At 44.3% G+C, this 14,722-nt stretch overlaps 1 protein-coding gene across 2 annotated transcripts in view; it reads right to left on the bottom strand.

Moving 5' to 3' along the window:
- The window catches only part of ATP9B (ATPase phospholipid transporting 9B (putative)), a 249,056-nt gene that overhangs the window by 194,001 nt on the left and 40,333 nt on the right, over positions 1–14,722 (bottom strand). For both annotated transcript variants that reach the window (XM_075270907.1, XM_075270906.1), the window contains exons 5-6: positions 14,474–14,582; positions 2,532–2,590 (exon numbers count right to left, since the gene is read on the bottom strand). In XM_075270907.1, coding sequence (XP_075127008.1) covers positions 2,532–2,590; positions 14,474–14,582 — 168 coding nt within the window. The remainder of the gene's footprint in view (positions 1–2,531; positions 2,591–14,473; positions 14,583–14,722) is intronic.

Below are 14,722 nucleotides of genomic sequence, written 5' to 3' on the forward strand. Positions count from 1 at the left end.
AACCCGTTACTAGCATGGTGTACCTAATAAAGTGGCCAGTGAGTGTATATATATATATATATATATATATATATATATATATATATATATATATATATATATATATATCTCCCCATACTGATATTTGCTATAAATACACATTCTGGTAATGCCCGAATACAAAAAAACTATACTGTATGTATATATGTCATTGAAAGATATGTCCCTGTCAAATGACACAAAGCAGTTTTAGACTAAAAAAAAACAAAAAAAAACGCAGCAGCAGTGAACAGTCTGGCATCCCAATCCTTAAAAAAATAGGAGCAAATTTCAACATCCATCAGATTTCAAATGCTGTTCTTCACACAGTCTATCGTAATTTACACCCTCAATTGTAAATTGCCAAGGTGCCAAAGTAAGAGGAAATATAACACTTGATATAGCATGTCATATGTAGATAATTGAAGTAAAGAGCCACAGGCTACTAGACAATGCATTCTGCTAGTAAGCAACATGATGACATCATAAGAAAAGTACCATAAAACTCTGCTAGATCGCAGAAGTGTAACAGATGTTCTTGCTGTGTATTTTTACTTAGCAGAGCCAATTCATAGAGAGTGCAAAAGGCTGACCTAAGGCTGCAAAAGCACACTGTGCATTCAGCTATTTACAGATGTTTTATACATCTGCTCATTGCGCTAAAGCTTTTTTGATTGTAATACTAGCTGTGACATAAAAAGAATGCTTTCAAAGACAATCGAGTCCCATATGCGACAATACAGTGCAAAACCTTCATTGTAACATCAGCACTTTCCAATGAAAAAATAACAAAACTTGACGGTCATTTACAAATTAGTATTAGTGGGAAAAGGACATTCAAAAGGTAAAATGAATATTATCCATCCTATTATATAAAAGCCCCCTTAGAATTGGTTTATTACTGTACATCATTTTGATGGCTTGCAATGCCTTTTAGATGCTTAAAGAGGACCTTTCACCATATCTGGGCACAGGCAGTGTTATATACTGCCAGAAAGCTGACAGTGCGCTGAATTCAGCGCACTGTCGGCTTTCCCGAACCGTGCCCGGTGTAAAGCGCTATCGGTCCCGGTACCGTAGCGCTTTACAGTCAGAAGGGCGTTTCTGACCATTAGCCAGAGACGTCCTTCTGCCTCGCGGCACCAATTGCGCTGTGCTGTGGAGCCGGGAGGAACGCCCCCTCCCTCTCCTGATAATGCTCGTCTACGGACAAGCTGTGTGAGCAGAGGGAGGGGGCGTTCCTCCCCGCTCCACAGCACAGCGCGATAGGCGCCGCGAGGCAGAATGACGTCTCTGGCTAATGGTCAGAAACGCCCTTCTGACCATAGAGCTACGGTACCGGGCCGTAAGCTCTTCACACCGGGCACAGATCGGGAAAGCCGACAGTGCGCTGAATTCAGCGCACTGTCAGCTTTCTGGCAGTATATAACACTGCATGTGCCCGGATATGGTGAAAGGTCCTCTTTAAAGAGAAATTCACAGAATAGCCTTTATTTTAGTACACAACACATCCTGAAAATACATGTATCTATTCTCGATACAGTGCAGAATTGGTTATACAGTTGTAGTCACTCTATATTACAGAGATTGTCCAGGGACATCTAAATGTATTAGCTGATTTGCAAATATAAATGATTAAAATGAATAGATTTTAATAGTAAAAGCTGCATTTTTGTCTGGACTTTGTAGTCCTGGCAGCTCCACTCCCGCACTAGTTCTGATACTGGAAAGTGAAGCTTTCTAATCTGCAGTGAAATCAGGACATTGGTGCAGCTTCAATTTACTGTATATTTGCAAACCAATAAATTGTTCCTGAACAATCCCTTTAAAGTAGTCATAGTGGGTAAAAAAAAAAAAAAAAAAACCTAACTACAGCAATGGGCCATCAAAGTTGTACTGGAGGTGTAAGATCACAGTAATCCTGGCAGGTGTAAGCAATGCTAAATGAACAAGGCACAATTAGAAAGAAAAAAAATAATCTTAAAATTAAAGTAATGAATCACATAAAAAATGAAGAAAAATGCAATTGTGTTGCCAATAAGGGACATCGGATGTAATTTCAAGTCATAAGAAGCTAACAGAATAATACAAGTTGAGGTCTAGCAATGTAGAACTGAACAGTTTAAGTGGATTCCTTGGCTAAATTCAGATTTTATACTTGCTACACCAGATTACCAAGAAACCCTGAGCATTACGTCATCATTTTCTAAGACTTCACCAAGCTTGTAATCTCATACCATGTGCTATTAACCCCCTACCACCAGTAATTAGGACGCTACAGAAATAACCAGGTGCTTTACACTAAGGCTTTACATTGTGGCATGAAAATTGAACACTTCATGCAGACTGTTTGTTTGCTAGGGTCGTAAACATATGGATCATCCTTGGAGATGACTCATTAATTTCACTGCTCATTTGCTGGTGTGTGTGAAATCTTGAAGCTGCTACAATAAGGGAAGTTCTATACAAAACACAATAACACATAGTGTCGGGAAGTGGGATGGACTTGTTACCTTTTCCACAATGATAAGGTCTCCAACTTGAATATCTGAACTTTTCACTTGTACTTTACCTGCAATAAAAATAAAATCAGTCCTAAGATGAGTTATATCCAGATAGATGAATCAAAGAGATCTACGCAGTCATAGATCAGCATAATGTGTATGCATAGATTTCAGACAACTGTCATTCTGCTCCTAGCATGGGCACAGTAAACACTGGTGGGGAGCCAAGTGAAAAAAATTTCCACAGTCTCTCTTCACCTAGCTTTAGAAGGAAACAAGAAGGCAGCACTAGCTGTCTCGCCTAGTACCCTCGTCCCCAGAAACTGGAGTGGAAACCTAGTCAGAAAGCCACGGCGATTCCATGGCTACAGACAACTGCAGCAGTAACAATAGCACACTCACACCATAAGACAATGTGAACACTGCCCTAAGATCCCAGACAGTACTATAGGAAATGAAAACAATGAACTGTACATGCTTGTTCTGGATAGCTATAGCATTCAAAGAACAGAGGAATACCATGGGCTTTTTCTAGTGACATGTCACTATTGCTTGCAAATATCAAGGGCTGACATTTATGTTTTTAAAGGGAATGAGTCTCCAATGAATTTATTTTTTAAATTTAGTAATACTAGATACATCACTTTTTTCTGATGTGTTTTAATTTTCTAATGGTAAATTTTTGTCGTATTGTCAATAGTGGATGCAGTGATGGGCAATGTCTGTGAGGTAAATGAAGTTACCTTTGCAAAGAAAGTCACTTATATGCTCCTTGGTGCATGGCTGTGTCTACTAGAGCACCCTTCTTGCCTATGGTCTCCAAACCACAAATTAATCAAAATGCTAACTTCTTTATAAAATCTACAGACGCTGTGTCCTATGGACTGAAGAAGAGACATAGCATCTAGCTTATCAGCACACCGTTCGATCGCCTGCATCTCTGATGGGATGGGGTTGCATTAGTACCTGAGGCATGGGCAGCATATACAACTTACCAAGCATTATCAATACGGAGCAGTATGTGGAGTTTGTACAGCAACCTAAACTACATACTGAATCTATCACAACAGCATGGCAGAAGAGTCTAGGTGCTGAACCAAACTGCCTGCAATACAGGCCTTTCAACAACAGAAAATAGTTGCCACATTCTAAAGTAAAATTCCACCAAAGACGACCAGGACTAGAATCCTACATCACATGAAAAAATGTCTAACTTTAAACTTCTGATATGTTGTATTGTGAAAAATTTGGTTATATGAGATTTCAAAATCATTACATTCTTGTTTTTGGTGTTGGATGGATGGATAGATAGATAGATAGATAGATAGATAGATAGATAGATAGATAGATAGATAGGTAGATAGATACTAAAATAAATACAGCAAACTTTCAGCTACATTTAATGTTGTTTTTTTACCTTTGAGAAAAGAACAGCGAAGCCCTAACGTAATGTTACTAAATTGACTAATGTTTCTAAGACTTTTGTTTGGTTAGATGAAATTACCCTACACACTTTGTATAAAGTGTAATTTGCAAATTGTTTGCAATTTCTTTGGAGACGATAAGATATAAGTGTATTTTGATAGAACTGAAGGTTCCCTGCAGTAAAACTAATCTGAACACAGAGGATAACAAGAGAAAAAAGTTCTCTGAATTTATACAGCGTTTCATTTTCTACATACATATGTTGCCTCCAACTATTAAAAGTATTAGTGCTCCTTATCAATTGAAATTTTTTTTTTCGGGGACTCAGATACTAATGACCTATCTATAGGAGCTCCAGCTGAGCTAATTGAAAGGCCTGCCGCCACTTCACCGGCTGACACAATGCCATATACTGCATAGCTGCTGCGCATGGTACTGCAGATCATTTCAATGGGATTACGTTGCAGAAGATCCACACAAATGATGGACATGTCATAAGTCACAAAGAACAAGTGGCAATGCTCAACCAACCCTTTATTTAGCTGATCAGCAGGGTGCAAGATCCTCAATGATTGGATACTGACCTCTCCTAAGAGTAGATTACAGATACCAAAGTCCTGGAAAAATCCTAAACTGGAACATATTACTATTTTTCATTTATTAAAAATTAAGAAAATATATACATTTTTCTGATCTGTTTTTATTTTTTGAAGATTTTTTGTTCTATTTTTTGGACATGATTATGGGGGCTAACATCTTGCCTGAGCTTCTTTTTTGCTCCGTTAACAACAATTAGTGATATGCTTTACCGTATAGTTATGGTCATGAACAGCAATAGTGTGGAGCCAACTTGTTGATTTTTATGGGAGAGTTTTCTAAGAATGATCAGTGCAGACATCATCTATTGTCAGTATTGGATGCAATAGTGGATACCTAGGGGTGTTACCTATAGATGTATTATACTCTATTGCAATACTGTCGATTTTAGCACTTACAGTATTTTTTGTTATAGTTATACTGTATGTAATTGAAAAAAAATATCAAAAATTCTTAAAACTATGTTTCACTTAAAAAAAAAAAAAAAAAAAAAAAACTTTAAAAATGTTCTGGTAACACATTCCCTTCAAAGGGAATGTCCATACATGTTCCATAGGTGGAGGCTGTTTAGTTGAAAACTATTGCTCTGAGTTCCAATTTTTTTTACTTCAGCGATGGCTTAGTTTGACTTTTTTTTATAAGGCCGCATCCCCATGTGGCGGAAATGCGTGGAAAAAAACCACAGCTTTTTATAGTCACTGTAAAGTGGATGGGATTCTAGCAAATCCCATTCCCGCTTTGCGTTAAAATATGTGCTGCGGATGAGTGGCATTTTCCAAAAGTGCTGCAGGATGAACCATGATACGTTGCCAACATGGTTTTCCCACAGCGCTTTTTTTTTTTTTGCTGCAGGACGCCTAGTGAGGCTTTAGCTTTATGTGGACAGGCACCTTAAATAAAGCAGCTATCTGCCCATAGGCAGGTATTTTACGTTATTTGACTAGCATAGCTGACTACTACATGAGTACTATTGTTGTCATATTTGATAACACTTGAAGTTCGAGGATTTTCCACAAAGGTACAAACATATCTGCATATACTTGAAAGACTTTCTTGCAGAGTAGGCATGTGGCAGATGACATGTTTAGAACATGAATACTTTATTAAGCTTATGTAACGTGAAGTTCACATGAGTGTCGGCTCGCCAATATTCTGATCCATCAGAGGAAAAGGAGAACGAATAGGTGGACTGCTAAAATAGTGGTTAAATATGGAACCCAATGAACCACATTGACTATAATGGAGTTCGTATGGTGTGTGTGGTTTAAAAACAAAGTGGTGGACAAAAAAACTATATGTAAAGGACTTTTTCCACAAAAAAACAAAGACTAAGTTAACATCATATTCTAGGAGGAAGGGGGGCGTGGCTTGGCCATGGAGGAGTGAGGACGTGTGTTGCCTCTGCTCCGTCTCTGGCCCTCGGTGAAAAGCCGTTTTGCAGCTGAACAGCACGACTTTCACTCACCTGGAGATGGGGAAGAACCGTAGGCCTTCCCAGCGGTCCTCTTCTACCCCTCCTGGACCTTCTGGACCGTCGTCTATTACCCGCTTCCTCCGGGTACCGCGCTGTGAAGAGGTCTGCTCCCCGTCCGGATCCAAGATGGCGCCCGTCACTGCAGCTGCTCCACGCGGCCGGCCTGCCGCATCGCCGACTTGCTATCCGGCTGCCTCCGATGACGCTGGTTGCTGTTCTCCTGCCTCCCATGATGGTCCGGTCGTCTCGCCTTCGGATGAATCCCGTCCACCGGCGCATCTCTCCTGCGGCTCTGCTCTCCTCTCCCCTGGAGTGACTGATGTCGGTCAGGTAGGCCGCGACTCTCCCCTGCCCTCCCTCCTGCACATGGTGCGGATAGCTCCTGGCCGTCTCTGCCGCCCTCTCCTGCAGCCCCACTGCTGTCCCCCACTCTGGAGCCTATGCAGGTCGCCCCTGGGGCCCCTGCTTGGGGTGAGAACAGGCCTGCCTGGCTTTCTACTCTGTCCCCCCCCTCACAGCTGGACCCTGCATCCCCTCCAGGCTCTACTGGTCTGTTCCTGGATCCTGGGACTGTACCCCTGTGTCACTCGGCCCTGGACTGTGCCCCTCCTGAGGACTATGGCCTATCCCCCTCGCCTGCTGTTCCCAGGGGTTCTGGCTCCCCTCCTGTTGCTCCTTCCCGGCCTCCCCAAAGTCATCTTGCTTCTACTGCTTCCTTGCCGGTCCCTCCTGGATTATCTTCTGTTGTTGTGGATTGTGGGCCGCGTTCTTGTATTGCTAATGGGCCTGCTAGTGCTTCCCCTGCCTCCATTGCTGATACTCTTGTAGAGTTACGCCGCTTTAGTGCCCACTTGGCGGCTGTCCCCACTAAGTCGGATATGGAGGACTATGTGGTACGACTCGAGCAGTCTTACAAATCAGAACTCTCCGCTGTCCGTTCTTCTGTACAACAACTGGAGACCAAAGTGGATTCCCTTGAGGCGGCCTCTGCTTCCCACGATTCTCGACTCTCCACCCATGAAGCGACCATTGCTTCTCACACTCAACAGCTGCGGTTTCTGTCCGATATGTTGGATGACCTGGAGAATCGTAACCGGCGTAATAACATTAGAGTGCGGGGTCTTCCTGAATCCGTTGAGTCGCAACATCTGGATACTACCCTGCGCACCATCTTCAATTCCATTCTGGGAGCCCCCCTTGATTCGCCCATTGAACTTGACCACGCGCACCGCTCTCTTGGTGCACGCCCTCCTGATGACAATAGGCCTCGAGATGTTATTTGCAGGGTTCACCGCTACCAGCTGAAGGAGGCAATTATGCGCAAAGTCCGGGAAGCCCCGAAGGTTCTGTTCCAGGACACGGAGATACAGTTACTTCCGGACTTGTCTCGCCTTACCCTTGCTAAGCGGAGGGCACTGAAGCCTCTCTTGGAAGTTCTCAACCAGCACCAAGTACCGTATACCTGGGGCTTCCCCTTCCGTCTGCAGGTCCGTCATGGTGGTCGTGTTGTCTCCATGTCCCATCCGGATGAACTTTACAATTTTGCCTCTACCTTGGGCCTCCCATCGGTCCCTGCCCTTTCTTGGCCTCCGTTCCCTGGTGATCTCCTGTCGGCTCCACCTGCTCGCCCCCAGAGGCGCTTTAGGAGGCATCGTAAGACCCGCTCCCCGGAGGGGGCGGATCTGTCTCTGGCTGCTTCTGGTGCTCCCACCTGATTGCTATTGTTGCTGGAGCCGTTCCTGTTTGTTTGCAGTGGACTCTCATTCTGTTTTTGGGACATTTATGGGAGGGTATTGGGATGTGTCTTGTTTGTGATTTTTCTTTTGCAGGGTTCCCACCCTCTCCACGGAACAGTTCTTTTGTACGGTCTGCTCTCTCCATTTTCTCTGTTTTTGTTTTTGCAGAGACGCCTTGGGGAGCGTCATGCGGACCTCTGAGGTTGTAATTTGCTTCTGGTTCCTACCCTCTCTAAGGTTTGGTTGTTTTTATTTGGTCCGCCTGCATTTTTCTTTCCTTTTTGCTAAGATGCCCTGGGCGGCGTTGTGCGGACCCCTGATGTGTTATTTTGTTGGTCAGCATTTTATTTCGTGTTAGATTGTTCATGGTATTGGTGTTTTCGCCTGGGGGCCCAGGATGGGGTGCCGGCTTCTTTATTTGGAAAAGCCCGTTTCCCACCGGGGTCTCCACGCTTTCTGTTTGCGTGGTCTTTGGCAACTCTTTTCTTTGTCGTTTCCCCACCCTTTTTTTTTGTGTGGAGTTCTTCCCTCCACCCCACTTAGTTGGTCTTGTTTGTCTATTTCTCGTTTATTTTCCTTCTCCTTTTTCTTTTCTCATTTGTTTCCCTTGCTTGTTCTTCGTTTGTCCCTTTGTGGTCTCGTTCTTTTTGTTCCTCTTCTTTTTTTTTTCCTTGGCCATGTCCTCTGTTAACTTTTGTACCCTCAATGCTAGGGGTCTCAATGTCCCCCAAAAGCGTAATCAGATTTTGTATCAGTTGCATAAACAGCGCTCACATGTCCTTGTTTTGCAGGAAACCCATTTTAAGAAGGACCACGTCCCGGATATCCGCAGCCGTTACTTCCCTAAGTGGTTCCACAGTGTCAACCCAGTTGCTAAGTCCAAGGGTGTCTCGATTGCTATCCACCGTTCGCTGCAGCATGAGGTTCTGGACACCTGTATCGACCCCGAGGGTAGGTTCCTCTTCCTGAAATTGCGCAACGGTGGTATGATTCTCACCGTGGCGGGTTGCTACCTTCCAAATCAGGGTCAGTTGGCGTATTGTAGGTCCCTTATCCGCAGATTGGCAGACTTTAGTGAGGGGGTCGTGGTTTTGGGTGGTGATTTTAATTTTGTCCTGGACCCTCAGGTTGACTCCTCCCCCCCGCGCCCCTCCCACGCTCCCTCGCAATTGCGCCGCTTGTTGTCGGCTCTTCATAACTCCCAATTGGTCGATGTTTGGCGCATTCTAAATCCTCAGGGTCGAGATTATACTTATTTCTCCCCGGCTCATAACTCGCATAGTCGCATTGACTTTTTCCTGACTAGCCATCATGCCCTTTCATGGTCCCCGGTAGTTCGTATTGATTCGGTTCTTTGGTCGGACCATGCTCCGGTCCATTTGTCCCTGGACATTCCTGGCCTGTCACGGCGCCCCTTTGGCGCTTGAATGAGGGCCTCTTGAAAGACATCCCCTGTAAGGAGGCTGTCGGGGAGACCATTCGGAATTTTTGGCTAGACCATGCTCTTGATCCCACTTCTCTCCCTATGCAATGGGAGGCTATGAAGTGCGTGGTGAGGGGGGTTCTTATCCAACACGGCGCTCGTCTTAAGAGAGAGAGAGCCGCTGGGGTTACCGCCCTTTTAGACCGTATTCATGGCCTGGAGCTGTCTCACAAACTGTCTGGCTCCCGTTCAACCTTTACGGAGCTTCTTAATGCGAGGGAGGAACTTCGCGCCCTCTTGGACGGGAAATATCTGCGCTTTAGGGACCGCGTTAAGAAACATTACTATGAGTTTGCTGATAAATGTGGTCGCTCGCTGGCTCGTCGTCTTCATCCGCAAGATTCCCCTGCGTATGTTCCGCGCTTGCGTACTGGGTCGGGTGGTCTTGTTCATAACCCCACTGATATTGCCGCGGAGTTCCGCTCGTTTTACTCAAACTTGTATGATATTCACGGTCATTACGCGGATTTGGACCCGTCGGTGCTTAGAGACAAGATCCGACAGTATGTAGCCGACACTGCTCTTCCCTCTCTTTCTAGCTCTGACGCGGAAGCCCTTGAGTCGCCATTTACGTTAGAAGAAGTCGCCGCGGTAATCCAGTCTACACCCGCGGGTAAAGCGCCGGGACCAGACGGGTTCTCTGCTCCCTTTTATAAATGTTTCAGTTCCCTCCTTTCCCCGGATCTGGCGCGGGTGTTTAATAGTGTGGGGGATTCGTCTCCGTTCTCTGCGCAATCCTTGTCTGCCCTGATCACTGTGCTTCCTAAGCCTGGTAAGGACCCTGTATGCCCGGGGAGTTACCGGCCTATTTCCTTAATCAATATTGATGTGAAATTATATGCGAAATTGTTGGCGAATCGCCTCTCTTCCTTCATGCCTGCTTTGGTTCATAGTGATCAGGTCGGCTTTATCCCGGGTCGGGAAGCGCGTGATAACGTTTGCAAAACTGTTCTGGCCATCTCTATAGCCCGCTCCTCTAAGGTTCCTCTTTGTTTGCTCTCAATCGATGCCGAGAAGGCGTTTGATCGCATTCATTGGGGTTTTCTTCGGGAGACCCTTGCACAGATCGGGGTTGGCTCCGGTTTCCTGGGCAAGATTTTAGCTCTTTACGGGAATGCGTCGGCGCATGTCCGGGTGAACGGAGTGATCTCGGATTTTTTTCCGGTCCGCAATGGTACCCGCCAAGGATGCCCCCTCTCGCCTTTGCTCTTTGCCTTGGTGATGGAGCATCTGGCGGTGGCGTTGTGTCGTTGCCCCGATGTCCACGGTATACAGTTGGGTTCCCGTATGGTCAAGGCGGCGCTATATGCGGATGATCTTCTGCTGTATGTCTCTGAACCACGGGTTTCGTTTCCGGCTGTCTTACGTGAATTCTCCCGCTTTGGTGCCCTTAGCAATTTTAAGGTCAATTTATCTAAGAGCGAGGCTCTTAATGTCTCACTTCCCCCTTCTGAGGCTGAGTTCCTGTCTCGGTCTTTTCCGTTTCGGTGGCAACCCTCTTCCTTCAAATACTTGGGGATCCGTATTTCTCCTGATCCTGCTTCCCTGTTCCAACTTAATTATCTCCCGCTTTTGGATACTATTACCTCTGATCTACGTTCCTATGGAGCTCGTCTCCCCTCTTGGTTTAGTCGCATTCATGCCCTTAAGATGGATGTCCTCCCTCGGTTCTTGTACCTATTCCAGGCCTTGCCCATCCCTCTTCCCCGCGCCTTTTTAGCCAGGGTACAGTCGTTGTTCGGGAAGTTTGTGTGGGGTTCCTCTCGGCGCAGACTGGGGTTTAGTACTCTTGTCCGGCGTAAATATAGGGGTGGCGTTGGTCTCCCGGATGTGCGCCTTTACTATCGTGCCTCGGTTTTGCTTCGTCTGTTCGATTGGCAGTTCCGTCGCCATGATAAGCAGTGGGTTTCCATCGAATTTGATCTGATTTCGTCTTCGCTTTCCTCTTGGCCATGGATCCCTCCGCACTTTCGTCCTAAATCCCCTGGCCTCTACGTTCTCCCTTCGCATTTTCTGAAAGTATGGGATCTGGTCTGTTCTTCTGGCCGCTTGGCCCGTGTCCCGGGCCCTTTGACTCCCCTCTTCGACAACCCTATGTTCCCTCCTGGTTGCTCGGTTGACCGGTTCCTCTGCTGGGACCGAGCGGATTCTACTTGTCTTCAGGAGGTGGCGGGTGATTCTCCGCTCCTTCCGTTCTCCCTGCTGTGTAGTTCTCACCCTGACCTGCGCCTCTCGTGGTTGGAGTACGCCCAACTCCAGTCCTTTCTGAAGCAGTTTTCGCTCACTCCTCGCCTCTCTTCTCCTCCATTAGCCCTTGAATCCTATGTCGGGCGTCAGACCTCCCCCTCTCGTGCCCTTTCGCTTCTGTATGATGTTCTCCTCTCGGATGTCACTGCGGAACTCCCTCCCTACGTCGCCGCTTGGAACGCCGACCTTCCTGTGGGTTTGTCATCTGCGGATTGGGACCGGTCCTTTTTGCTCTCTCACAAGTTGGCCCTCCCTTGTAGTGCTCAGGAGAGGAATTATAAGATTCTGTCCCGGTGGTATAGGTGTCCAGTGCTTCTCCATAGGATTTTTCCCGCTGTTCCGGACTTGTGTTGGCGCTGTGGCTCCGCTAGGGGTACTATGTTGCACATATGGTGGGAATGTGACGTTCTGCGCCCCTTTTGGGACGCGGTGTTTTCTTTGTATTCCAGGGTCAGTGGGCGCTCGGTGACTGTCTCTCCCCAGCTGGCACTTCTGTCGGTTATCCCTGGTAAGCTGTCGGAGATTAAGAAGGACCTCCTGGGGCACTTTCTCGTGGCCGCCAGGACCGTCATCCCCAGACACTGGCGCAGCCCTACCCCTCCCTCCTTGATTGAGTTCCTTCAGGAGTTCCTTCTTATTCAGCGGATGGAGACCTTGGTGGCGGAAGATTCCCCTGACTATTCCAAGTTTGAACTTCGTTGGCGTTCCTGGGTTATGTTCCAGGAGTCGTCTGCCTTCTCTTCTGCCTTTGCTTGAGTGTGACATGGCCGTCTGTTTTCTTCTCCTTTTCTTCTTTTGCTTCCGTTGTGGTTCTTTTAGTCTTCGTCTTGTGTTTGTTTGTTTCTTGTCTATTCCTTTTCCCTTTTTCCCTTTCTCGTTGGGCTATATTTGATTTATGCGGAGGGGGTCTTTTTTGGCCTCCCTGTCCGCGGACTGTGATGTTTTTTCATTATTGCTCGACTTCATGTTTGTTGTTTGTTCTGTATTATTTTGAAAAATCTTTAATAAAACCCGTTTAAGTATATTCTAGGAGGAACTTCAGTGACCATTAGCTAATAAAAACTGTACCAAAGTACTGTATGTATCAATGCATACTAAAAGCATACCTGCAGTTATAAACAAATTTTCATAAAAGAATAGTACAGGTTAATATATCAAACTTTGTAGTATATCTTATTAAAAAAATAGGTTTTCTTCTCCACTTTTTAGGCAGTTACTTCCTCAATATTAGTCTATGAAGAGAGGAGGGGGACAGAAAAGACACTCAAATAATTGCTGCTTTTACATTCTACTATTACTTGTTTTTTTAACACTATTAGGTTGTAGATAAGAGGTTGTTAGCACAAATAATGAAACAATAAATCAATTAAAATATCCTATATCCTATAGCTCCCTTAAAGGAGGGTTTCCATACAGCTATCAATAGTGACCACAGAGTTCTATTACAGTCTAGGAAAAAAACCAGCAATGACTCAGATACACAATTTAGAATCATCGGCACCTACGACATGGAACACACAAATGTATTGAACATCTTTTGTAGATACTGGTGGATCTTACAACAAGATCAAGACCTTATTAAAGTAATCCCAGACACTCCAAGAATTACCTATAGGAGGAGGTTGAAATCTAAGAGACGGTTTGGTGAATAGTCACTTAGTTGAGACCCTTAGAGAACCAACCTGGTTGGATTAAAAGCCAGTGGGAAATTTTAGTAGTGGTTCCTGTGTTGCATGCGACCAGATGAATAAAACTAAGACTAAGACTATCAGATGTTCAGTGACACAGGTCGACTATCTATTGAAAGATTTTTTTTCAACTGCAAGAGGTGTGATTTCTGTTGCCCAATGAAGGCGCATGAGATCACTACAATAATTTTCCAACTAAACATGACACTCCCCTTGCCCAACATGCTCTTAAAAACATGACAACGATGCCATGTGTTTCAGTACTACAAAAAGAGTGCAAATGGATATATGCCTTTATATCTGTCCAACCGTTGGTCCTTAATAAGAATATATCCTTTGGGTGTTTTTTTTTTTTGTAGTAGGATGATATTGAGGCATAATCTCATATAATTCTGGATAGATGTCTATCCAGTGACATTGCGTTTTCCAGGGTCAGGGTATGGGTATAATTTTTTGATCAGTTTAATAACTATATTTTGAGTTACCATTTAATTGGGGGTTGTTTATTTATTTACTTATTTTAGATCAGATTGCTCGTCTTTCAGTCATTCATTTTTTCTCTATAGCCCCTTTCATTCATGCCCTGTCCCATTTCAAATGAGTTTGGACGTGGGCAATATTAATGTTGAAGATATCTAAATGTGGCATATAGAAATCAGCATTCTTTATCACATATCATGATGCATGCTACAACATCATGCAGATTTTGATGATTAATACTTACTAATACTTACTAATAATTGATACTTACTTTACATGCTCCATTATAAACCTTGGTTTCTGGTCCCAATATCTCTGTTATAATGAGCCGCATCATTTCGTATCTAGAGGTGGCCTGGGCTAATATGTCAGGGTAGGAATACTTGAATGACACCCCCCCCCATCACATCCTTATTGGCCGCCGGGTGTATTGTATTGGTACGAGGAATCACAAACACAATAGTGATCATCCGATGTATATTGGATATGTGGTACGACTTCTATTCTGATTTTAACCATTACTATTCATTTATGAAAAGTGGTTTATAACTAGAAGTATGCTTTAAATTCTATCATACTTTACATGACCATGTTCAGTATGTCCTACTGCAACACAGAACAGCACAGGTTTTTTCTAGAAAAGTGTCTCATATACTCATCAGTCAGCTCCATTTAGCTAATGCATCTACTCAATGTACAGTAAATTAATGCCTTGACTAAGACAGCCCCTATAAAATATAATTGTTTTAGACCGTAAAATGCTTACAGCTTATATGTAAAGATGGATTAAGCAGACAATTGAGTGATATTCATTTACTAACCTCTAATGGTAAGCTTGCTATATAACTGTGAATTCATTTCTTTGTCTCTCTTGAACCTGCGATATTCATCGGCTGCTTCTCTTACCATTGTGACAGCCAGAACAAATCCCTATGCATAAACACAATGCAAAATATTAATATACACATTATTATACAAAGTCATATCATTCCTAATATTTAGATAAGGTCATTTATGAGACAAGAAGTATTTCAAGACATAACTGTGGACAAAATACATGGATTACATGG

This window comes from Leptodactylus fuscus, chromosome 4 (genome assembly GCF_031893055.1).
Source record: "Leptodactylus fuscus isolate aLepFus1 chromosome 4, aLepFus1.hap2, whole genome shotgun sequence".
Lineage (NCBI taxonomy): Eukaryota > Metazoa > Chordata > Amphibia > Anura > Leptodactylidae > Leptodactylus > Leptodactylus fuscus.